At 37.1% G+C, this 26,755-nt stretch overlaps 1 protein-coding gene across 1 annotated transcript; it reads right to left on the bottom strand.

Annotated features, from left to right (window-relative positions):
• Window positions 1-1,006: 1,006 nt before the first annotated feature.
• LOC128048380 (olfactory receptor 6C4-like) lies at window positions 1,007-1,945 on the bottom strand. The gene has a single exon (XM_052640756.1). The coding sequence runs from the start codon at window positions 1,943-1,945 to the stop codon at window positions 1,007-1,009; it is 939 nt and encodes a 312-aa protein (XP_052496716.1).
• Between the last annotated feature and the right edge of the window lie 24,810 nt (window positions 1,946-26,755).

The raw sequence follows: 26,755 nt of genomic DNA on the forward strand, positions 1-26,755 counted from the left end.
AGGACTAAGAGACTTCACTTTCACTTTTCACTTTCATGCATTGGAGAAGGAAATGGCAACCCACTCCGTGTTCTTGCCTGGAGAATCCCAGGGACAGGGGAGCCTGGTGGGCTGCCGTCTATGGGGTCACACAGAGTTGGACATGACTGAAGCGACTTAGCAGCAGCAGCAGTGCATGCAATTTAGAAAGAGTATGAATTAAGACTATAAAATCATTGATATCATAGACAATGTTAACATAGTTTACATGCTTGTAAATGAGAACCAGAACAATAACTATGCAGGACACTATATGAAATTTGCTATAAAGACATTTCTAATTAGCTTAAATTTGAAATATCCTTCTACCTCTTTCATGGGTTTATTCAAAGAGTTTGTGTACAAATCCTCATTAAGCATTTCCCCATCAATGCTAAAACAAACATATGCTTATTTTCTCTTCTTCAGAAATGTTTTACCTCAATTACTGAGTAATGCTTAGGTTCTCATTAAAAAATTATTGTAGAAAGACTAAGTTTAAATCTGAATAATTTGAAAATAACCAACTTTATATCAGTTCACTAATATATTGATTACACTATTGTCAACAAGCTAATATAAATTTCTTTGATGTAAGTATAATTCAGGTATAAGTATAGAGATTGATGACTACCCCACTCCAGTGGTAACGGACAAAACAAGAACAAATTCAGTGTAAAAAGCAAACTATTAGAAATCATATTCCCAATTTGACTTTTGTCAAATCTTCTTCTTTCTTTTGAGTGAAATACAGATGAAGAAAAAATAATGCAAGCGTTAGAGGACTCATGCACATACACATACACACATATGTTTTAAGTTTTAAGAACATAAAGAGATGATAAAATAGGCTTAATTAAACAAGTAGTTATACTGTTTCAGTGTTTGAATAGGAATATTAACAACATAGAAAATATTTTTAAATTCAGATAATGTATGTCTATGGTCTTCCAAACATTTATTTTATAATAATGAAACTCAGATGGTTTTACTTTCTTGAAAAGGTTATTATCTTACTGACCAAATGTCTGAAAGCTATTTTCACTTGCTTGTTCCTTAGTGTATAGATGAAAGGGTTCAAGAGAGGGACAACTGAGGTATTTAAAACAGCCACTCCCTTATTAAAAGTTGTGGCATCCTCCACAGAGGGATTTATATACATGAAGATACAGCTTCCGTAAGAAAGTGAGACCACAATCAGGTGAGAAGAGCATGTAGAAAAAGCTTTTTTTCTTTGTTGAGCAGACGGGATTCTCAGAATTGTCCTGATAATGTATGTGTAGGAAAGAATCACCAGCATCAAGGTGAAGATGAGAGTAACGGCAGCAAGGAAAAACTCAATCACTTCTATGAAACGTGTGTCTGAACAGGATAAATGCAACAGTACCGTATAGTCACAGCAATAATGATTGATGATGTTGGAGGCGCAGAAAGGCAGCTGGAGAGTCATTACATGGGGCACAATGACAACTAAAAAGCCAGAGAACCAGGAACATAGGACAAGTTGAATGCAGAGTCTTCTGCTCATTAGAGTTGTGTAATGTAGCGGTTTGCAAATGGCAACATAGCGATCAAAGGACATGGCAGCTAAAAGGTAAAATTCGGTTGCTCCCAAAAGGATGGCAAAAAAATACTGAGTGAAACAACCAGCAAAGGAGATAGTCTTGTCTCCAGTTCCAATACTGACTAACATTTTGGGAACAAAGACAGAAGTAAAAGATACTTCCAAAACAGAGAAGTTCCGGAGGAAGAAATACATAGGAGTGTGAAGGCGATGGTCCAGTAGGGAGAGAATGATGATTGTCAAGTTTCCCATGATACTTAAGACATATGTTAACAGCAGAAAAGGGAAGAGCACAGCTTGAAGCTTGCCATCACGTGTCAGTCCAAGAAGGATGAACTCTATCACTGATGTTTGGTTTCCCATAGTTAACTTCTGACAAATTAAGGAAGAATAAAATAATAATGATAATGGTTGGAATAAAATTTATCAGGTTTTATTGAAAAATAAAATCAAACTCAAAACAATTAGAAGCAAAATTTAAAACTCAGAATCTTTCTCTACCCCTTATTTTTTCAAAGTCAGATCTTTTAATGAAACAATTTACACATTTTCCTATTTTGATTAATAAATAACAAAGGTACTGCTTCTTAGAGACATTTTCAATTGTTTCTTCTAAAATGAATCAATATTTCTTTTCATCATTTTCCCACTTGTTTGCACTTTCCTTGTATTCTTTCTATTCTAACTTTCTTCTCTAAACTATTGGATGCTGTCACACATACTTCCACAAATATAAAGAAAATTTAGAGAGGAGGTTTTAATTGGGATTTCGTAAACTAGCCTTTTAACTCAGTTTATTAGCCAACAAATATATATAATCCAAGGTATGAACTCTAGGAATAAAATTGGACTTGCTCACTTTTTTTTGTTGTTGTTGCTGTTTTGCATTTTCTCTTATATCAGATTTCTCATTTTGAACAATAATTCTGTGCATCTACTGAAGTTCAAAGAGTGGATAGATTTTTATTTTAATTCTGAAGTGTCTGGAACGTACAATACTGACATTTTCTGTGTCATGAAAAGTGTTCAATAAATGGCATCACCATTTATTATAGATATATGGATTAATGTGTTCTTGGTGAAATATTAAACTTAAAGAAATATTGCGCCTTCTTCCTATTAGCAGAATCTGCCTATCAACCTATTGCAGTTCTTTAAAAGTCAGTTCAAGCTCTGTTCTCCATAAAATTTTATCTGACAAACACAATTAGCAATAACTGTTTCTCTTCTTCTTTATAAAAATTTATCATAAAGTAAAACTGGGTCATAAAGTAAAATTATTTTCTAATTATATCAAATATGTATAAAGAAAGAACCTGAAGTCGTTCAGATGTGTCCGACTCTTTGCGACCCATGGACGGTAGCCCACCAAACTCCTCTGTCCATGGGATTCTCCAGGCAAGAATACTAGAGTGGGTTGCCATTTCCTTCTCCAGGGGATCTTCCTGACCCAGGGATCGAACCCAGGTCTCCCACATTGTAGGCAGATGCTTTAACCTCTGCACCACCAGTACTTTATCCAACTTTTACATAAACCTATAGCCCACAAGAACAGGCTCCACTTTTCTTTATATCTTTTTTAGAGAGCCTAGAAAATTGCACAGATTTGGTAAAAATTTCAATGCAAAATATATTTTTTTAAAATTGTCTTTAGATTCATGGGGCTTCCCAGGTGGCACTAGTTGTAAAGAACCCACCTGCTAATGCAGGGGATGTAAGAGATGCAGGTTCAATTCCTGGGCTGGGAACATCCCATGGAGGAGGAAATGGCAACCCACTCCAGTATTCTTGCCTGGAAAATCCCATGAATGGGAGCAGCCTGGCAGCCTACAGTCCGTTCATAGACCTATTTAATTGAATACTGTAGAGCTTTATGCAAATCAAAACTACAATTAAGTTTACGCATACAGTTTCTCAGATTTTTCTTTTAATATTTTCCATATCAGACATGAAAAATATTACTATGAGAATGATTTTCCTATGCAAAATATAATGAGGTTTCTTTTTCATTTAGCTATTGTTTCACTACTTATGCTGACATATGTTCATATGATGATATGCAATAAGGCAGTGATAGTAATACATTACATCCTTATCAAGGTAAAAATTCCAGAAATATTTTATACACATAAAAAGGTAACTTTGCTGGGAAGATTTATTGTATGATAGAATTATGTCTAGAAAATTTGAAGATTCATGTCTCCTGATAATATAACTATAACCAATTTGCACTTTTGTACAGAACTGTCTCTTTTGTTAACTACCTCTATATTAATGTATTAGCATGAACTTATAACATGCTATGCAGTTATACAGTATTGCTGCTAAGTCGCTTCAGTCATGTCCAAGTCTGTGTGAACCCATAGACGGCAGCCCACCAGGCTCTGCCGTCCCTGGGATTCTCCAGGCAAGAGTGCTGGAGTAGGTTGCCATTGCCTTCTCCAATGCATGAAAGTGAGAAAAGAAAGTGAAGTCGCTCAGTCCTGTTATGCTAATAATGAGATAAATGTAACAATATTATAAATTTAAATGTTAATTGATTATGGTTATCTATGTCAGAATATATTATCTTGACTACTTTGTAATGAGTACAGATAAATGAGTGTGACAAATTAAAAATTATGCATAATGATTTTCACAGAAGTATTTTATATTCAGAGACATATTAGGACAGTACTTCCACTATCAAAAGCTAGTTAATTAAATTGTAATATTGCCACAACTACTTGAAATAAATCTTGAGATTTGAACAATTAGTAGTGATTTTCTCCTTTCTACATAAAAATATCTAGTGTATCATATAATTTGAATATATCGATGTTAATCTACTGGTTTGAGGTCCTAGCTATTAAGTTTCAAAATTCTACTTTAGAAATTCACTAATCAATAAATTATATTCACTAAGCAACAACACTATTCTGAAATTTTCATTGTTTAGCATTTTTGACAAAATAAAAACTTTGTAAATAATTCCCACATAATATAAACCCTTTACTGAATAAATAAAAGATTTTAAAAATTACAGCAAAAACACTTTTATATAAATGATTTCACCTATTAAATAAAAGATGAACAAAATGATAATTTTATATAAGAAGAAAATTTTATAGGAAACATTTTAGCATAATAAAAGATGATAATCCTTTAAGATTAAAATTAGCATTATTCCCAGAAAAAGAATATATATACTCATATATATAATTACATCTATATATTATCAAATGACAAATATTTCATTCAAACAAGATTTAGCAAAAGATATATTTGTCATTAATAGCTATCCTGTAAGACACTGATTTTTCAAAAGATAAGGTTTATTTGCAGTTGAAAAGATGATAAACTTTCTCAGACTTTTCTGGATAACATTAGTTTTGAATCCCTTCACAATGAATTATATATAACTCTTATGTTTAGTCTCTGTCTCTTTCTGCAGTGGACCCTAAGCATTAGAAACCTCTATCCCTTTGTTCTTGATTACATTTAGGAGGAAAGTTAAGAAAACTGAATCCATGAAAAGTAGGAATTGGAATAGTCAGAAAACAGGAAAAAAGTTATTTATTTTACCACTTTAAGGTCTAATTCTGTGAGCGTGGCATAACATTTTTTCAGCTTGAAAATACCTTTTGCTGTTAAAATATAATGCTTTGAAAATTTTTACCTTTATTTAAGTCAATCAAAATTCTATGAAAAAGAATGTGTGTGCAGTTATGTCAACAAATAAACATGAAAGGTATACAAAAAAAACAGTAATGAGACACATCTCTAGTTAAATGCAGCAGTCATCAGCCCTCTCCTACCTCAAATAGATAAATCAATTCTACCTTCACTCCAAATCAGCTCCTTCTGTGGCTGAAAGAGAGAATATAAACTTTTAGAACCCACTGGGAAATCCTCCCTGGGCCATGAGAATGTGTCCGCTTCAAAACCCTCAGGAAGAGCCTGATTTTCTCTAACAAAGGTAGGAAAATTAGAAGGTAGGAGAAGAAAAAGGCCGTCCTCTCAGTACTTTGGCCACCTCATGCAAAGAGTTGACTCATTGGAAAAGACTTTGATGCTGGGAGGGATTGGGGACAGGAGGAGAAGGGGACGACAGAGGATGAGATGACTGGATGGGCATCACTGACTCGATGGACGCAAGTCTGAGTGAACTCCAGGAGTTGGTCATGGACAGGGAGGCCTGGCATGCTGCGATTCATGGGGTCGCAAAGAGTCGGACACGACTGAGCGACTGAACTGAACTGAACTGATGTAGAGCATATTGGAGAAGGAAATGGCAACCCACTCCAGTATTCTTGCCTGGAGAATCCCATGGACCGAGGAGCTTGGTGGACTACAGTCCATGGGTCGCAAAGAATCGGACACAACTGAGCGACTTCACTTTCACTTCACTTCATTATGTAGAACATAAACCCAAGTTGCAATCCCCTGCCAAATCTTCCCTACAATTTCATTGCTCTTAGAAATTATCTATCACTCTTTTTCATATTCACTTTGCTCTGAGTGTATATATTGCTGTTTCCTGGTCACATAAGAGCATTACCAACTCGATGCTCTTCTTTCTGCGTTCTTTCTCCAGCCATCACAAGACTGGAGTTCCCTCTCATCACAGATCTCAGAAGTGGGCATGCCTCAAAGTAGCCTCTCTGACCATACTACACAGGATAGTCATTATTCAGTCACGTCTGACACCTTCAGTTCAGTTCAGTTCAGTCGCTCAGTCGTGTTTGACTCTTTGCGACACCATGAATCGCAGCACGCCAGGCCTCCCTGTCCATCACCAACTCCTGGAGATCACTCAAACTCATGTCCATAGAGTCAGTGATGCCATCCAGCCATCTCATCCTCTGTCATCCCCTTCTCCTTCTGCCCTCAAACCCTCCCAGCATCAGGGTCTTTTCCAATGAGTCAACTCTTCGCATGAGGTGGTCAAAGTACTGGAGTTTCAGCTTTAGCATCAGTGCTTCCAAAGAAATCCCAGGGTTGATCTCCTTCAGAATGGACTGGCTGGATCTCCTTGCAGTCCAAGGGACTCTCAAGAGTCTTCTCCAACACCATAGTTCAAAAGCATCAATTCTTCGGCACTCAGCCTTCTTCACAGTCCAACTCTCACATCCACACATGACCACTGGAAAAACCATAGCCTTGACTGGACGGACCTTTGTTGGCAAAGTAATGTCTCTGCTTTTCAATATGCTGTCTAGGTTGGTCATAACTTTCCTTCCAAGGAGTAAGTGTCTTTTAATTTCATGGCTGCAGTCACCGTCTGCAGTGACTTTAGAGCCCAAAAAACAAAGTCTGACATTGTTTCCACTGTTTCCCCATCTATTTCCCATGACGTGATGGGACCAGATGCCTTAGTTTGCTTGACATTTAATACAGAGTAGAATTTTTTTTATTGTTAACATCACTCCTAAATTCTATTATTTTTCATTTGCTTTCATGCTTATTGCTTATCATCCACACTAAAATGTAAGCTCCATTAAGTGAAGGACTTTTATTAATGCTAGGTCGTAAGCCACCAGGTGTTATGAAAGTGATCAGTACATATTTAAAATTCTATTAATATATGTGAATTGCATCTTTTTTTTAACCTGAATTTATTTCATATCAGTTTTCTCTAGTTATGAGCTATTCTAGCATGTCATATTACTTTAACTTTTCATGAGAGATCAATAATCTTTAAATTCCTTTTCTCTAAATCAACACAAAGATACTCCAACATAGAAAAAAAATAAGGTTGACAGATTAAAAACAGAAAACTTCAAATAAATATTTGGTTTATATCAAGTATTTTAAATATACTGATCTGAAAAGACCTCTGAAGTATTCATTTAAGAAAATATATTTCACTCTAACATTTCCTATTTAAGGAATAACAAGAGAAATTTGTCCTCTCTGTCTAAAAAATCATTCTGATGGGGAGGGAGGTGGGAGGAGGGTTCATGTTTGGGAACACATGTACACCCGTGGTGGATTCATGTCAATGTATGGCAAAACCAATGCAGTATTGTAAAGTAAAATAAAGTAAAAATAAAAAAATTTTTTAAATTAAAAAAATACATTAAAAATAAATAAATAAAATAAAAATTCTAATTGAATCATGTGAAAATACATAGAAACATCTAAATAAAATATTTATATTTTTATAAGCAAAGTGAATGCAAGAAAAATGAAATGGATTAAACAGCTAAATAAAATGTCACCTTTATGATTATTTTCCTAACTCCATTCAATTTTTTGTAAATTAACTGATGAATTATAATTAAAGAATTATACAGATGATTCTTCTAATCTCCAATATACATGTGTATATCTTCAGTATAAATTCAATTTAGTGATGAGAAATATATTCAACTAAGCATGTTTAAAAATAATCAGGTCTATAAAATATATAGTGTATGAAATAAACATCTATAAAATACACTAGATTATTAATACAGATGAGATACATATAAATATACAAATACTTATAGGTGGATAAAGCATATATATATATATATATATATATACACACATTATATATATACTAAATATATCCATGAATCAAAATGATTATCAATGAAAAATTTCTATATACAAAATAGAAACATGAAAAAAAATTTCGTATGTAATTTGAACTTCTTTCAGATAGCAGTTTCTTGCTTGCCTGACACAACATTCTCACACACATACTAATGTAATGATTTCAATATTTTCTCAGGGAATTGTCAGTTTCACTCTTGAACTTCCCTTGATTAATCTATGCATAAATAACATACTTTCCTCCTTTTATATATTATCTCTTCCTATGACTTCTTTAGCACTAAATCTAGTATTGTGAAATAACAAGTGAGTTGCTCAAATGATAATTCATCTTTCCATGTTCTCTTGGCCCCTTCTTTCAGTATATGTCACATGGATGCTGCCAAATATTTTTTGCACATTTCTTTCTTTGACTATCTTTTCTGTTTAAAATTCTGCTTCAACATGAATATTCTATGTAATATCCTATATAAGAAATATTTACTACCTTCTCTGTATACCTATGGAAGTTTTTGGAAACTACCAGTTTTTTTTATGATCTGTATGTGTGTGTGTGTGTGTGTGTGTGTGTTGTGCAGAAGGGCATACAGCATTATAGCTTCTAAATTTAAGCCCAGGTAGATTTCTAAGTTACTGTTTTACTGAGGTATAATTGATTTATAATAAATTTCACATATTTAAGATATACAAATTGATTAAGTTTTCAGATTATATTTGTGCAAACACCACCATAATCAAGACAATAAATGTATCTATGGAACACTAAATTTCCTCACATTCCTTTTTAATTTTTTCCAGGCATTCTACTCATTCCCACACAACTAACTTATTGTTATAACTATAAATTAATTCATATTTTCTAAAATTTTATTTAAATGTAATTATGTATTTAGTTCTTAAATTTAGGTCTTTGAACCATTTTGAGTGAATTTTTGTACACAGTATGAGGTATGGGGCCAAATTCATTCTGTTGCATGTGGCTATCCAGTTTTTCTATTACCGTTTCTTGAAAAGACTGTCTTGGCACCTTAGAAAATCAGTTAACCATATATACAAGGGTTTATTTCTGGGATCGCTTTTCTGTCCCATTGGCTTCTATGTCTATCTTTTATGCCAATGCCAGTATTACAACTGTTTTTGATTATTGTGGCTTTGTAGCATGTTCTGAAACCAAAAAGTGTGCGACTTCCAGGTTTGTTCTTCTTTTATATGATTGTTTTTTTGGCTATTTGAGATCCTTTGAAGTTATATATGAATTTGAGGGTAGGCTTTCCATATCAAAAAAGAAAAACCAAGCTGAAGCTGAAGCTCCAATACTTTGGCCACCTGATGAGAAGAACTGACTTGGAAAAGACCCTGATGCTGGGAAAGATTGAAGGCACGAAAAGGGGATGATAGAGGATGAGGTGGTTGGATGGTATCACTGACTCAATGGACATGAATTTGAGCAAGCTCCAGGAGTTGATGATAGACAGGGAAACCTGGCATGCTGCAGTCCAGGGGTTTGCAAAGAGTCAAACATGACTGAGTGACTAAACTGAACTGAATCATTAATTTTGTCTAATTTCCTTTACACAGCATAGTTGAGGCTTTCATGTCATTCTGTGAATCAATTGTTTCTATTCCTGAATTTTATTCCATTTTATGTTTATACCATTATTTCTTTAATCTTTTCTTACGTAATGTGCATTTGGGCATTTTAGGACATTTTCACTTCACAGATACAACTATAATGAATATTTTACAAGTTTTGTATACAGGGATGCTTTAATTTCTCTTGGGCAAATACCTAAAAGTAAAATGACTGTTTAACTTTTTAAAGAATCCACAAAACTGTTTCCAAAAGGGCTATAATATTTTATATTCTCCACTACTTTGTGTAGGAGTTTCATTTAAACCATATCTACACTAAAATTAGGTACAGTCATTCATTTTCATTTTCAGTTATTCTATTGGGTTTGTAATAGTATCTAAGCGTTATTCTAATTTATATTTTCCTAACGAATAAGATGTCAACATTTTTTCCATGTGGTTATTTATTATGGATACATGTTTTTCTGTGAGGTGTCTGTTTAAGTCTTCTGCCCGTTTATATTGAGTTGTTTGTCTTATTCTTAAGTTGTAAAAGTTATTCATATATTTTAGAAAAAAGTCCTTGATCTATTTAACAACCGTTTTCTTCAGTTTTGGCTTAACATTTCACTTTCATTATAATGTCTGTTGAACATTAAATATTTGTTTTTAAAGTCCAATTTATATGGCCTTTCTTTCCTACATTTTTGTGCTTTAAGAGCTTTCCTCATTTTGTGCTTTGCCAAATGAGTATCATTAAGATTTCTCCAAAACAGAAATATCCTTTGTTTTTTTTTTCAAAGTTTTATAATTTTAAGACTTACATTTAAACCTATGATTCATCACAAGTTAATTTTTATAAAAAGGTGTGATACAAGGAAAAAGGTATTTAACATGTATATTATTATTATTTTGTATATGACTAAAAATACTTCTAACACATTTATAGAAATAATAATCTGGTAGTCCTTTCCCTCTTTAATTGTTTAGCACTTCTATTTTGAAATATGAATAGACCTATTTCTGTGGGTCTATTTCTGGACTCTGTTTTAATTTTTATTTTATTTTTTAATATAAATTTATTTATTTTAATTGGAGGTTAATTACTTTACAATATTGTATTGGTTTTGCCATACATCAACATGAATCCGCCACAGGTATACACGTGTTCCCCATCCTGAACCCCTCTCCCTCTTCCCTCCCAGTACCATCTCTCTGGGTCATCTCAGTGCACCAGCCCCAAGCATCCAGTATCACGCATCAAACCTGGACTGGTGATTCATTTCATATATGATATTATACATGTTTCAATTCCATTCACCCAAATCATCTCACCCTCTACCTCTCCCACAGAGTCCAAAAGACTGTTCTATAACATCTGTGTCTCTCTTGCTGTCTTGCATACAGGGTTATTGTTACCATCTTTCTAAATTCCATATATATGCGTTAGTATACTGTATTGGTGTTTTTCTTTCTGGCCTACTTCACTCTGTATAATTGGCTCCAGTTTCATCCACCTCATTAGAACTGATTCAAATGTATTCTTTTTAATGGCTGAGTAATAATCCATTGTGTATATGTCCCACAGCATTCTTATCCACTTGTCTGCTGATGGACATCTAGGCTGCTTCCATGCCCTGGCTATTATAAACAGTGCTGTGATGAACATTGGGGTACACGTGTCTCTTTCAATTCAGGTTTCCTCAGTGTGTATGCCCAGCAGTGGGATTGCTGGGTCATAAGGCAGTTATATTTCAAGTCTTTTAATGAATCTCCACACTGTTCTCCATAGTGGCTGTACTAGTTTGCATTCCCACCAACAGTGTCAGAGGGTTCCCTTTTCTCCACACCCTCTCCAGCATTTATTGCTTGTAGACTTTTGGATTGCAGCCATTCTGACTGGTGTGAAATGGTACCTCATTTTGATTTGCATTTCTCTGATAATGAGTGATGTTGAGCATCTTTTCATGTGTCAGCCATCCTTATGTCTTCTTTGGAGAAATGTCTATTTAGTTCTTTGGCCCATTTTTTGATTGAGTTGTTTATTTTTCTGGAATTGAGCTGCATAAGTTGCTTGTATATTTTTGAGATTAGTTATTTGTCAGTTGCTTCATTTGCTGTTATTTTCTCCCATTCAGAAGGCTGTCTTTTCACCTTGCTGATATTTTCCTTTGTTGTGCAGAAGCTTTTAATTTTAATTAGGTCCCATTTGTTTATTTTTGCTTTTATTTCCATTATTCTGGGGGATGAGTCACAGAGGATCCTGCTGTGATGTATGTCGGAGGGTGTTGTGCCTATGTTCTCCTCTAGGGGTTTGATAGTTTCTAGTCTTACGTTTAGATCTTTAATCCATTTTGAGTTTATTTTTGTGTATGGTGTTAGAAAGTGTTCTGGTTTCATTCTTTTACAAGTGGTTGACCAGTTTTCCCAGCACCACTTGTTAAAGAGATTGTCTTTAACCCATTGTATATTCTTGCCTCCTTTCTCGAAGATAAGGTGTCCATAGGTGTGTGGATTTATCTCTGGGCTTTCTATTTTGTTCCATTGATCTATATTTCTGTCTTTGTGCCAGTACCATACTGTCTTGATGACTGTGGCTTTGTAGTAGAGCCTGAATTTAGGCAGGTTGATTCCTCCAGTTCCATTCTTCTTTCTCAAGACTGCTTTGGCTATTCGAGGTGTTTTGTATTTCCATACAAATTCTGAAATTATTTGTTCTAGCTCAGTGAAAAATATCGTTGGTAGCTTGACAGGGATTGCACTGAATCTATAGATTGCTTTGGGAAGTATAATCACTTTCACTATATTGATTCTTCTGATGCATGAACATGGTATATTTCTCCATCTATTAGTGTCCTCTTTTATTTCTTTCACCAGTGTTTTATAGTTTTCTATATCTAGGTCTTTAGTTTCTTTAGGTAGATATATTCCTAAGTATTTTATTCTTTTCATTGCAATGGTGAATGGAATTCTTTCCTTAATTTCTCTTTCTATTTTCTTATTATTAGTGTATGGGAATGCAAGGGATTTCTTTGTGTTGGTTTTATATCCTGCAACTTTACTATATTCATTGATTAGCTCTAGTAATTTTCTGGTGGAGTCTTTAGGGTTTTCTATGTAGAGGATCATGTCATCTGCAAACAGTGAGAGTTTTACTTCTTCTTTTCCAATTTGGATTCCTTTTCATTCTTTTTCTGCTCTGATTGCTGTGGCCAAAACTTCAAAACTATCAAAACTATGTTCACTACTATTGTCTTGTTCCTGTTAGGGGAAATGCTTTCAATTTTTCACCATTGAGGATAATGTTTGCTGTGGGTTTGTCATATATAGCTTTTATTATGTTGAGGTATGTTCCTTCTATTCCTGCTTTCTGGAGAGTTTTTATCATAAATGGATGTTGAATTTTGTCAAAGGCTTTCTCTGCATCTATTGAGATAATCATATGGCTTTTATTTTTCAATTTGTTAATGTGGTGTATTACACTGATTGATGTGCAGATATTGAAGAATCCTTGCATCCCTGGGATAAAGCCCACTTGGTCATGGTGTATGACCTTTTAAATGTGTTGTTGGATTCTGATTGCTAGAATTTTGTTGAGGATTTTTGCATCTATGTTCATCAGTGATATTGGCCGGTAGTTTTCTTTTTTTGTGTGGCATCTTTGTCAGGTTTTGGTATTAGGGTGATGGTGGCCTCATAGAAGAGTTTGGAAGTTCACCTTCCTCTGCAATTTTCTGGAAGAGTTTAGTAGGATAGGTGTTAGCTCTTCTCGAAATTTTTGGTCTGGACCTGGGCTTTTGTTTGCTGGAAGATTTCTGAATCCAGTTTCAATGTCCGTGCTTGTGATGGGTCTGTTAAGATTTTCTATTTCTTCCTGGTTCCGTTTTGGAAAGTTGTATTTTTCTAAGAATTTGTCCATTTCTTCCAAGTTGTCCATTTTATTGGCATATAATTGCCGACAGTAGTCTCTTATGATCCTTTGTATTTCTGTGTTGTCTCTTGTGTTCTCTCCATTTTCATTTCTAATTTTATTGATTTGATTTTTATCCCTTTGCTTCTTGATGAGTCTGGCTAATGGTTTGTCAATTTTATTTATCCTTTCAAAGAACCAGCTTTTGGCTTTGTTGATTTTTGCTATGGTCTCTTTTGTTTCTTTTGCATTTATTTCTGCCCTAATTTCGAAGATTTTTTTCCTTCTACTAACCCTGAGGTTCTTCATTTCTTCCTTTTCTAGTTGCTTTAGGTGTAGAGTTAGGTTATTTATTTGACTTTTTTCTTGAGGTAAGCCTGTATTGCTATGAACTTTCCCCTTAGCACTGCTCTTACAGTGTCCCACAGGTTTTGGGTTATTGTGTTTTCATTTTCATTTTTTCTATGCATATTTTGATCTTTTTTGATTTCTTCTGTGATTTGTTGGTTATTCAGAAGCGTGTTGTTCAGCCTCCATATGTTGGAATTTTTAATAGTTTTTCTCCTGTAATTGAGATCTAATCTTACTGCATTGTGGTCAGAAAAGATGCTTGGAATGATTTCAACTTTTTTGAATTTACCAAGGCTAGATCTAAGGCACAGGATGTGATCTATCCTGGAGAAGGTTCCATGTGCGCTTGAGAAAAAGGTGAAATTAATTGTTTTGGGGTGAAATGTCCTATAGATATCAATTAGGTCTAACTGGTCTATTGTATCATTTAAAGTTTGTGTTTCCTTGTTAATTTTCTGTTTAGTTGATCAATCCATAGGTGTGAGTGGGGTATTAAAGTCTCCCACTATTACTGTGTTATTGTTAATTTCCCCTTTGATACTTGTTAGCATTTGTCTTACATATTGCAGTGCTCCTATATTGGAGCATTATGTAGTGTCCTTCTTTGCCTCTTTTCACAGCCTTTGTTTTAAAGTCTATTTTATCTGATATGAGTATTGCTACTCCTGCTTTCTTTTGGTCTCTATTTGCATGGAAAAACTTTTTCCAGCCCTTCACTTTCAGTCTGTACGTGTCCCCAGTTTTGAGGTAGGTCTCTTGTAGATAACATAAATAGGGGTCTTTTTGTATCCATTCAGCCAGGTTTTGTCTTTTGGTTCGGGCATTCAATTCATTTAAGTTTAAGGTAATTATTGATAAGTATGATCCTCTTGCCATTTACTTTATTGTTTTGGGTTCAAGTTTATACACCCTTTTTGTGTTTCCTGTCTAGAGAATATCTTTTAGCATTTGTTGGACAGCTGGTTTGGTGGTGCTGAATTCTCTCAGCTTTTGCTTCTCTGTAAAGCTTTTGATTTCTCCTTCGTGTTTGAATGAGATCCTTGGTGGGTACAGTAATCTGGGCTTTAGGTTATTTTCTTTCATCACTTTAAGTATGTCTTGCCATTCCCTCCTGGCCTGAAGAGTTTCTACTGAAAGATCAGCTGTTATCCTTATGAGAATCCCCTTGTGTGTTGTTTGTTGTTTTTCCCTTGCTGCTTTTCATATTTGTTCTTTGTGTTTGATCTTTGTTAATTTGATTAATATGTGTCTTGGGGTGTTTCACCTTGGGTTTATCCTGTTTGGGACTCTCTGGGTTTCTTGGACTTGGGTGATTATTTCCTTCCCCATTTTAGGTAAGTTTTCAACTATTATCTCCTCAAGGATTTTCTCATGCTCTTTCCTTTTGTCTACTTCTTCTGGGACTCCTTTGATCCGAATGTTGGGGCATTTAACACTGTTCTGGAGGTCTCTGAGATTGTCCTCATTTTTTTTAATTCGTTTTTCTTTTTCCTCTCTGATTCATTTATTTCTACCATTCTATCTTCTAATTCACTAATCCTATCTTCTGCCTCTGTTATTCTACTATTTGTTGCCTCCAGAGTGCTTTTATATCATTTATTGCATTATTCATTATATATTGACTCTTTTTTGTTTCTTCTAGGTCCTTGTTAAACCTTTCTTGCATCTTCTCAATCCTTGTCTCCAGGCTATTTATCTGTGATTCCATGTTGAATTCAAGATTTTGGATCATTTTCACTATTATTATTTAGAATTATTTATCAGGTAGATCCTCTTTTATTTGGTTTGGTGGGCATTTATCCCGTTCCTTTACCTGCTGGGTATTCCTCTGTCTCTTCATCTTGTTTATATTGCTTCATTTGGGGTGGCCTTTCTGTATTCTGGCAGTTTATGGAGTTCCATTTATTGTGGAGTTTCCTCGCTGTGGGGCTGGGGGGTGTTGTACGGGTGGCTTGTCAAGGTTTCTTGCTTAGGGAAGCTTGTGTTGGTGTTCTAGTGGGTGGAGCTGGATTTCTTCTCTCTGGAGTGCAATGAAGTGTCCAGTAATGAGTTATGAGATGTCAATGGTTTGGAGTAACTTTGGGGAGCCTGTATATTGGAGATCAGGGGTGTGTTCCTGTGTTGCTGGAGAATTTGTGTGGTATGTCTTGCTCTGGAACTTGTTGGCCCTTGGGTGGTGCTTGGTTTCAGTGTAGGTATGGAGGCATTTGATGAGTTCCTATCAATTAATGTTCCCTGGAGTCAGGAGTTCTCTGGTGTTCTCACGGTTTGGACTTAAGCCTCCTGTTTCTGGTTTTCAGTCTTATTTTTACAGTAGTCTCAAGACTTCTCGTTCTATACAGCACCTTTGATAAAACATCTAGGTTAAAGATGTAGTTTCTCCACAGTGAGGGACACCCAGAGAGGTTCACAGAGTTACAGGAAGAAAATAAGAGGGAGGAGGGAGTTAGAGGTGACCCGAATGAGATGAGGTGGAATCAATAGAGGAGAGAGCAAGCTAGCCAGTAATCACTTCCTTATGTGCACTCCACAACTGGACCACTCAGAAATGTTTACGGAGTTATACAGAGAAGAGAAGAGGGAGGGAGGAGAGAGAGGTGGCCAGGAGGATGAAAGGGGGGAATCAAAAGGAGAGTGATAGATCCAGCCAGTAATCAGTTCCCTCAGTGTTCTCCACTGTCTTGAACACACAGAAATTCACAGAGTTGTGTAGAGAAGAGAGGGGGTAGGGAGGAGACACAGGCAACCTGGTGGAGAAAAAGGAGAGTCCAAAGGGGCAGAGAGCAGTCAAGCCAGTAATCTCACTCCCAAGTAAAAATGGGTACTGAAGATTGGGTTCTTAGGGGTACAAAGTTGATAACAAATACTGAAAAGCAAAGATTAAAAATCTAGAGTTTGGAATTTCAAAAATACAATATTAAAGAAAAGAAGAAAAAAAAAGAAAGAGGAAAAAAAACCTCAAAAAATATAATAAATAAATATATATATATATGAAGTTTGCTTTTAAAAAATAGGGTCTTTTTTTTGCAAAGTAATAATAGGTTATAAAAGTGAAAATTAAAGGAGTAATAGAGGTCTTAAAAATTAAAAAAAAAAAGAATGATAGTAAAACTATATCTAGGACTTTCTCTGGTGGTGCTGTGGGCAGTGTGGGGTCAGTTCATTTTCGGATAGTTCCTTGGTCTGGCTTATATTTCTCGAGATCTATGGGCCCCTTCCTATGTAGTCGGTACTAACTACAGGGTTTTAATCTATTGCATCTGTCACTTCCAAGGTGGTTCCCTCTGTTTTAGCTTCTTCTGTTTGCTGGTCTCTTCAGTGTCTGATTTCTGCCCTGACACAAAGGGGGCGGTGATGGACACTTTTTTTAGGCTCACTTGTTCAGTCGTGCTGTGGGGAGGGAGGGTCGCTGCAAACAAATAACACTGGCGTGTGCTTGCAGTGCCTCAGCCACACTGGCCCTGCCTCTGCTCATGGCTCGTGTACCCTCCCTGCCCACACTGCTCAGGCTCTAGGTTGCTCCACCAGAGCATCCAAGGCCAGCCCTGGGCTGCATGCACCTCCCAGGTCTAAGCCGCTCAGGTTCAGGCACTCGGGTAGTCCTCAGCAGCACAGACTCAGTTGGGCCTGCGTTCTGTGCCCTTCCCAGGTCCAAGCAGCTCAGGTGATGAGGTGTTTGGCGAGCATGGACGCTGCAACTTATCACCTCCCCCCGTCCCTGCTGCTCAGTTTTTTAGGTGTACAACTGGTGTACCTTCTCAGGCAGATGTTGACTGTCCAGAACCCCAAGAAGTCTTAGTTAGCAAAGAAGCCTGCTTGCAGTTTGGTAGATGATGTCTCTCTGGGGCTGCAATTGCCCCCTTCCAGCTCTGGCTGCCTGTCACCAGACGGGGATGATCTGCAGCCGGCTAGTTCTGTTCAGTCCTTTGTTCTGTGTGCAGGCCGGGCAGTGTCTTTGGGCTTTTCGTGCGGTAGCGTTCCCACAGTCTGGTTTGCTACCCCAAGTTAGTTCGCTCAGATTGCCCTTGGGGGTATTCAGGCCAGATCCTTACTCTAAGAAATGCAGCCTGTGCCTCCCTGCCCAGCCCCTGCTTGCTAGTGGCAGGTGCAGGCATCTGTACTACTTCTCTGCTGGGGGAGTTACCATTGGGCTCGTAATCTGTGGGTTTTAATTATTTGTTTATTTTCCCTCCCTGTTATGTTGCCCTCTGTGCTTCCAAGGTTCGCCACAGAGTCAGCAGTGAGAGTGCTTCCTGGTGTTTGGAAACTTCTCTCTTTTTAAGACTCCCTTCCTGGGATGGAGCTCCGTCCCTACCTCTTTGTCTCTTCTTTTTGTCTTTTATATTTTTTCCTACCCCTTTCGAAGACTATGGGCTGCTTTTCTGGGTGCCTGATGTCCTCTTTCAGCATACAGAAGTTTTTTTTGTGGAATTTACTCACCATTTAAATGTTCTTTTGATGAATTTGTGGGGGAGAAAGTGGTCTCCCCGCCCTATCCCTCTGCTGTCTTAGGACCGCCCCTGGACTCTTTTTTTAAATAGAGGTATAATTTATTTGGGGCTGATGAGGTGGCTCTAATGGTAAAGAACCTGCCTGCCAGTTCAGGAGATGTAAGAGACATGGGTTTGATCCCTCAGTTGGGAAGATCCTCTGGAGGAGGGCATGGCAACCCACTCCAGTATCCTTGCCTGCAGAATCCGATGAACAGAGGGGCCTGGAGGGCTACAGTACATGCGTTAGCAGAGTTGGACACAACTGAAGCAACTTAACACGTGTATTTTGGTCTTCCCAGGTGGCTTTCATGGCAAAGAACCCGCCAGCTAATGCAGGAGTTGTAAAAGATGTGGGTTCGATCCCTGGGTCAAGAAGATCCTTTGGAAGAGGACAAGGCAACCGACACCAGTATTCCTGCCTGGAGAAACCCATGGACTAGCTATAGTGGTCTATAGTCCATAGAGTTGCAAAGAGTTGGACACTACTGAAACGACTTAGCATGCATGCATAGTTGATTTAGAAAATTGTAATAGTTTCAGTTGTACAGCATTGTAATTCAACATTTTTATAGATTATTCATTTAAATGTATTGCATAAGAATGCCTGTGTTTCCCTTTGTCGTGCAATGTATCATTCCTGCTTACCTATTCTATACATAGTAGTTTGTATGTCTTAGGCCTATAACCCTATCTTGTACCTCTTCCCTTCCTTTTCTCAATGGGTAGCCACTAGTTTGTTCTCTACATCTATAAGCCTATTTCTGTTTTGCTAAATACATTCATTTTACTTTTAGATTCCTTATATAAGAGGTAAGGTATAGTGTTTGTCTTTGTATGACAAATTTCACTAGGTATATTAAGTTCTAGGCCCATCTGCATTGTTGCAAATGGCAGAATTCTATGAATTTCTATAGAAGCTTCTAGGCCCACCTTCATTGTTGCAAATGACCATTCTTTTTTTACAGCTGAGTAATATTCTATTGTGTGTGTATATATATGGAAAAGGTCAGTTTTCATTTCAATCCCAAAGAAAGGCAATGCCAAAACATGCTAAAACTACCACACAATTGCACTCATCTCACATGCTAGTAAAGTAATGCTCAAACTTCTCCAAGGCAGGCTTCAGCAATACGTGAATCGTGAAATTCCAGATGTTCAAACTGATTTTAGAAAAGTCAGAGGAACCAGAGATAGAATCGCCAACATCCACTGGATCATCAAAAAAGCAAGAGAGTTCCAGAAAAACATCTATTTCTGCTTTATTGACTATGCCAAAGCCTTTGACTGTGTGGATCACAAGAAACTATGGAAAATTCTTCAAGAGATGGGAATACAAGACCACCTGACCTGCTTCTTGAGAAACCTGTATGCAGGTCAGGAAGCAATAGTTAGAACTGGACATGGAACAACAGACTGGTTCCAAATAGGAAAAGGAGTACGTCAAGGCTGTATATTGTCACCTTGCTTATTTAACTTATATGCAGAGTATATCATGAGAAACGCTGGGCTGGAAGAAGTACAAGCTGGCATCAAGATTGCTGGGAGAAATATCAATAACCTCAGATATGCAGATGACACCACCCTTATGGCAGAAAGTGAAGAGGAACTCAAAAGCCTCTTGATGAAAGTGAAAGAGGAGATTGAAAAAGTTGGCTGAAAGCTCAACATTCAGAAAATGAAGATCATGGCATCTGGTCCCATCACTTCATGGGAAATAGATGGGGAAACAGTGGAAACAGTGTCAGACTTTATTTTGGGGGTCTCCAAAATCACTTCAGATGGTGATTGCAGCCATGAAATTAAAAGACGCTTACTCCTTGGAAGGAAAGTTATGAATCAACCTAGATAGCATATTAAAAAGCAGAGACATTACTTTTGCAACAAAGGTCCATCTAGTCAAGGCTATGGTTTTTCCAGTGGTCATGTATGGATGTGAGAGTTGGACTGTGAAGAAAGCTGAGTGCTGAAGAATTGATGGTTTTTGAACTGTGGTGCTGGAGAAGACTCTTGAGAGTCCCTTGGACTGCAAAGAAATCCAACCAGTCCATTCTAAAGGAGATCAGCCCTGGGATTTCTTTGGAGGGAATGATGCTAAAGCTGAAACCCCAGTACTTTGGCCACCTTCGTGAGAAGAGTTGACTCATTGGAAAAGACTCTGATGCTGTGAGTGATTGGGGGCAGGAGGAGAAGGGGATGGCAGAGGATGAGATGGCTAGATGGCATCACCGACTCAATGGACCTGAGTTTGAGTGAACTCTTGGTGCTGGTGATGGACAGGGAGGCCTGGCGTGCTGCAATTCACAGGGTCGCAAAGAGTCAGACTCAACTGAGCTACTGAACTGAGTTGATACACAGATATCCCCAGTCTTCTTTACTATTCATCTGTTGTTAGACATTTAGGTTGCTTCCATATCTTGGCTATTATAAATAATGCTGCTATGAATATTGTGCTATATGTATCTCAGGAGACAGATCAAAAAAACTATTACTACAACTTACATCAAATTGTTCTGCCTATGTTCTCTTCTAAGAATTTTATGCTTTCAGGACTTAGATTTAGATCTTTAATCCATCATTTTCAGTTTATTTTTGTATATGATGTGAGGAAATGTTCTAATCTCATTGTTTTACATGTAGCTGCCCACTGTATATTCTTGCCTCCTTTATCACAGATTAATTGACCATAAATGTATGGATTTATTTCTGGATTCTGGATTCTGTGCCATTAATTTCTGTGTCCTTTTTTTCTTTTTCTTTTGTTCCAGTGCCATACTTTTTTCTTCTCTCTCTCTCTCTTTTTTACCTGTGCCAAGCAGCTTACAGATCTTAGTTCCCCAACCAGGGACCAAACTCAGGCCCCTGCAGTGAAACTGCTGAGTCCCAACCACTGGACTACCAGGAAATTCCCACCATACTGCTTTAATTAATGTAGACTAAAGTCTGGGACAGTTATGCTTCCAGTTTTGATTTTTTTTTTGAAAGATTAATATAGCAATTTGAGATCTTCTGTGGTTCCATATAAATTTTAGGAGTATCAGTTCTAGTTTTGGGGAAAATGTCAGGGGTATTTTGATACAGTTGCATTAAATCTTTAGACTGTTTGGGTAGTCTAAAAAACTATTGTATCTTAGAACTATTCATGCTTCCAACCCAAGAACACAAAATATCCTTCCTTCTTTTACCATTTTCAAATACCTTCATCAATTTTTTACAATTCTCAAAGTATAGTATAGTGACCACTTCCTTGGTTAAGTTTATTCCTAGGTATTTTTATTGGAATTTCATTGAGACAAGTTTTGGTTGAACTGACATAACAATATTGAGTCTTCCAATTCATTAACAACAGTAATAAACATGAGAATAGAATAAGAAAAAAATCCTGTAGTACAGAGTTTATAATTATGCATTTAAAGAAAAAGTCATGAGTATGTATATGTGTATATGTGTGTGTATATATATATATATATATATATATATATATATGAGTATGCATGCATATATTGGCACTAATAGTAAAGAACACTGCTGTCAATGAAGGAGACCTAAGAAATGTGGGTTCAATCCCTGGGTCAGAAGGATGCCCTGGAGGAAGGCATGAAGTATTCTCTCCTTGAGAATCTTATGGTCAGAGGATCCTGGCAGACTGCAGCCCATAGGGTCACAAACAGTTGTACACAACTGAAGTGACTTAGCACAGCACATATATGTATCCAAAGAAGTAGGTTGCTGCTGCTAAGTCACTTCAGTCATGTCTGACTCTGTGTGACCCCAGAGATGGCAGCCCACCAGGCTCCCCCATCCCTGGAATTCTCCAGGCAAGAACACTGGAGTGGGTTGCCATTTCCTTCTCCAATGCATGAAAGTGAAAAGTGAAAGTGAAGTCGCTCAGTCGGGTCTGACTCCTAGCAACCCCATGGACTGCAGCCTACCAGGCTCCTCTGTCCATGGGATTTGCCAGGCAAGAGTACAGAAGTGGGTTGCCATTGCCTTCTCCAATATAAAGATATTAATGGATACAAAATTCCATGCTTATAAGCCTCATCATATGTGTTGTCCTTCCAACTGTTGCCTATCTTCTGTTCTCCAAATCCCTGTACAGAAGCCTATAACTTGTTACTAACTCCACTACATTCCTAGCCTCTAAAATACACTTGTTATTCTTTTTCTCTTGCCTTGTAAAGTCAAGGAATTATCAAATAACTTCTTTGTGATTTCTTTTTCACTCTTCTTATTTTCAGTCTTCCCCTATCACTATAACCTGGAGTTGACCTCACACATTTGCTGTGCTACATGTGTGCTAAGTCACTTCAGCCATGTATGAATGTGCGACCCTATGGACTGCAGCACACAAGGCTCCTCTGTCTGTGGGATTCTCCAGGCAAGGTTACTGAAGTGGGTTGCCATTTCCTTTTCCAGCAGACCTTCCCAACCTAGGAATCAAACCTGCATCTCCTGTGTCTCCTGCACTGGGAGGCCAGTTCTTTACCACTAGTGACACCTGCTACAGTAATATCCTAATTGGTCTGTCTGAATCAAGCCTGTGTTTTGCACCACATTTCTCCCATTTTAAAGTTCACATTTGTACCATATTTAATGTTCCTATATTTGTACCACATGTAATGTTCACATTTGTACCACATTTAATGTTCACATATTCACATCTCTCTCCTTTTAATGTTGTAATTATCTTTTTTTTGAAAATGACCCCATTAACCACACACTATTGCTAATATAATAGCTGGCATCCAATTTTTCTGCACTAAGGCATAAACACACATTTCAAATCTTTTTTTTTTTTTTTTTTTTTTGATCAGCCCTGGGATTTCTTTGGAAGGAATGATGATGAAGCTGAAACTCCAGTACTTTGGCCACCTCATGTGAAGAGTCACCTAATTGACTCATTGGAAAAGACTTTGGTGGGGCGGGGGGGGGGGGGGGGGGGGGCGGTCCTAAGATGGCGGAGGAATAGGATGGGAAGACCACTTTCTCCCTCACAAATTCCTCAAAAGAACATTTCAACGCTGAGCAAACTCCACAAAACAACTTCTGAATGCTGGCAGAGGACATCAGGCAACCAGAAAAGCAGATCATTGTCTTCAAAAACAGTGAACCTCTCTGGGTGTCCCTCAGTGTGGAGAAACTTTTCATCTTTAACCTAGATGTTTTATCATTGGTGCTGTACAGATGGAGAAGTCTTGAGGCTACTGTAAAAATAAAACTGAAAACCAGAAGCAGGAGGCTTAAGTCCAAAGTTTGAGAACATCAGAGAACTCCTGAATTCAGGGAATATTAAGCAATAGGAGATCATCAAACACCTCCATACCTACACTGAAACCAAGCTCCACCCAAGGGCCAACAAGTTCCAGAGCAAGACATACCACGCAAATTCTCCAGCAACACAGGAACACACCCGTGAGCTTCAATATAAAGGCAGCTTAAAGTTACTCCAAAACCTTTGACGTCTCATAACCCATTACTGGTCACTCTACTGCACTCCAGAGAGAAGAAACCCAGCTCCACCCACCTGAACTCCAACACAAGCCTCCCTAACCAGGAAACCTTGACAAGCCACTGATACAACCCCACCCACAGTGAGGAAGCCCCATAATAAAGAGAACTCCACAAATTACCAGAATATAAAAAGGCCACCCCAAATGCAGCAATATAACCAAGATGAAGAGACAGAGGAATACTCAGCAGGTAAAGGAACAGGAGAAATGCCCACCAAGCCAAACAAAAGAGGAAGAGATAGGGAATCTAACTGAGAAAGAATTCTGAATATTGTTCACAGATAAATAGCCTAGAGACAAGGATTGAGAAGATGCAAGAAAGGTTTAACAAGGACCTAGAAGAAACAAAAAAGAGTCAATATATAATGAATAACACAATAAATGAGATCAGAAACACTCTGGAGGCAACAAATAGTAGAATGACAGAGGCAGAAGATAGGATTAGTGAAATAGAAGATAGAATGGTAGAAATAAATGAATCAGAGAGGAAAAAAGAAAAACAAATTAAAAGAAATGAGGACAATCTCAGAGACCTCCAGGACGATATGAAACGCTCCAACATTCGAATTATAGGAGTCCCAGAAGAAGAAGACAAAAAGAAAGACCATGAGAAAATCCTTGAGGAGATAATAGTTGAAAACTTCCCTAAAATGGGGAAGGAAATAATCACCCAAGTCCAAGAAACACAGAGAGTTCCAAATAGGATAAACCCAAGGCGAAACACCCCAAGACACAAATTAATCCAATTAACAAAGATCAAACACAAAGAACAAATATGAAAAGCAGCAAGGGAAAAACAACAAATAACACACAAGGGGATTCTCATAAGGATAACAGCTGATCTTTCAGTAGAAACGCTTCAGGCCAGGAGGGAATGGCAAGACATACTTAAAGTGATGAAAGAAAATAACCTAAAGCCCAGATTACTGTACCCACCAAGGATCTCATTCAAATACAAAGGAGAAATCAAAAGCTTTACAGAGAAGCAAAAGCTGAGAGAATTCAGCACTACCAAACCAGCTCTCCAACAAATTCTAAAGGATATTCTCTAGACAGTAAACACAAAAAGGGTGTATAAACCCAAACCCAAAACAATAAAGTAAATGGTAATGGGATCATATTTATCAATAATTACCTTAAACGTAAATGGGTTGAATGCCCCAACCAAAAGGCAAAGATTGGCCAAATGGATACAAAAACAAGACTCCTCTATATGCTGCTCACAAGAGACCCACCTCAAAACAAGGGACATATACAGACTGAAAGTGAAGGGCAGGAAAAAGATATTCCACACAAATAGAGACCAAAAGAAAGCAGGAGTGGCAATACTCATATCCGATAAAATAGACTTTAAAACAAAGGCTGTGAAAAGAGACAAAGAAGGCCACTACATAATGATCAAAGGATCAATCCAAGAAGAAGATATAACAATTACAAATATATATGCACCCAATATAGGAGCACCGCAATATGTAAGACAAATGCTAACAAGTATGAAAGGGGAAATTAACAATAACACAGTAATAGTGGGAGACTTTAATACCCCACTCACACCTATGGACAGATCAACTAATCAGAAAATCAACAAAGAAACGCAAACTTGAAATGATATATTAGACCAGTTAGACCTAATTGATATCTATAGGACATTTCACCCCAAAACAATTAATTTCACCTTTTTCTCAAATGCTCATGGAACCTTCTCCAGGATAGATCACATGCTGGGCCATAAATATAACCTTGATAAATTTAAAAAAAAATCAAAATCATTCCAAGCATCTTTTCTGACCATAATGCATTAAGATTAGATCTCAATTACAGGAGAAAAACTATTAAAAATTCCAACATATGGAGGCTGAACAACACGCTTCTGAATAACCAACAAATCACAGAAGAAATCAAAAAAGAAATCAAAATACGCATAGAAACTAATGAAAATGAAAACACAACAACCCCAAACCTGTGGGACACTATAAAAGCAGTGCTTAGAGGAAAGTTCATAGCAATACAGGCATACCTCAAGAAACAAGAAGAAAGTCAAATAAATAACCTAACTCTACACCTGAAGCAACTAGAAAAGGAAAATTGGAGAAGCCCAGAGTTAGCAGAAGGAAAGAAATCTTAAAAATTAGGGCAGAAATAAATGCAAAAGAAACAAAAGAGACCATAGCAAACATCAACAAAGCCAAAAGCTGGTTCTTTGAAAGGATAAATAAAATTGACAAACCATTAGCCAGACTCGTCAAGAAGCAAAGAGAGAAAAATCAAATCAACAAAATTAGAAATGAAGATGGAGAGATCACAACAGACAACACAGAAATACAAAGGATCATAAGACACTACTATCAGCAATTATATGCCAACAAAATGGACAACGTGGAAGAAATGGACACATTCTTAGAAAAGTACAACTTTCCAAAACTGAACCAGAAAGAAATAGAAAATCTTAACAGACCCATCACAAGCACGGAAATTGAAACTATAATCAGAAATCTTCCAGCAAACAAAAGCCCAGCTCCAGACGGCTTCACAGCTGAATTCTACCAAAAATTTCGAGAAGAGCTAACACCTATCCTACTCAAACTCTTCCAGAAAATTGCAGAGGAAGGTGAACTTCCAAACTCATTCTATGAGGCCACCATCACCCTAATACCAAAACCTGACAAAGACTCCACAAAAAAAGAAAACTACAGGCCAATATCACTGATGAACATAGATGCAAAAATCCTCAACAAAATTTTAGCAATCAGAAACCAACAACACATTAAAAAGATCATACACCATGACCAAGTGGGCTTTATCCCAGGGATGCAAG

The sequence above is a fragment of the Budorcas taxicolor genome, chromosome 5 (genome assembly GCF_023091745.1).
Source record: "Budorcas taxicolor isolate Tak-1 chromosome 5, Takin1.1, whole genome shotgun sequence".
Taxonomy (NCBI): Eukaryota; Metazoa; Chordata; class Mammalia; order Artiodactyla; family Bovidae; genus Budorcas; species Budorcas taxicolor.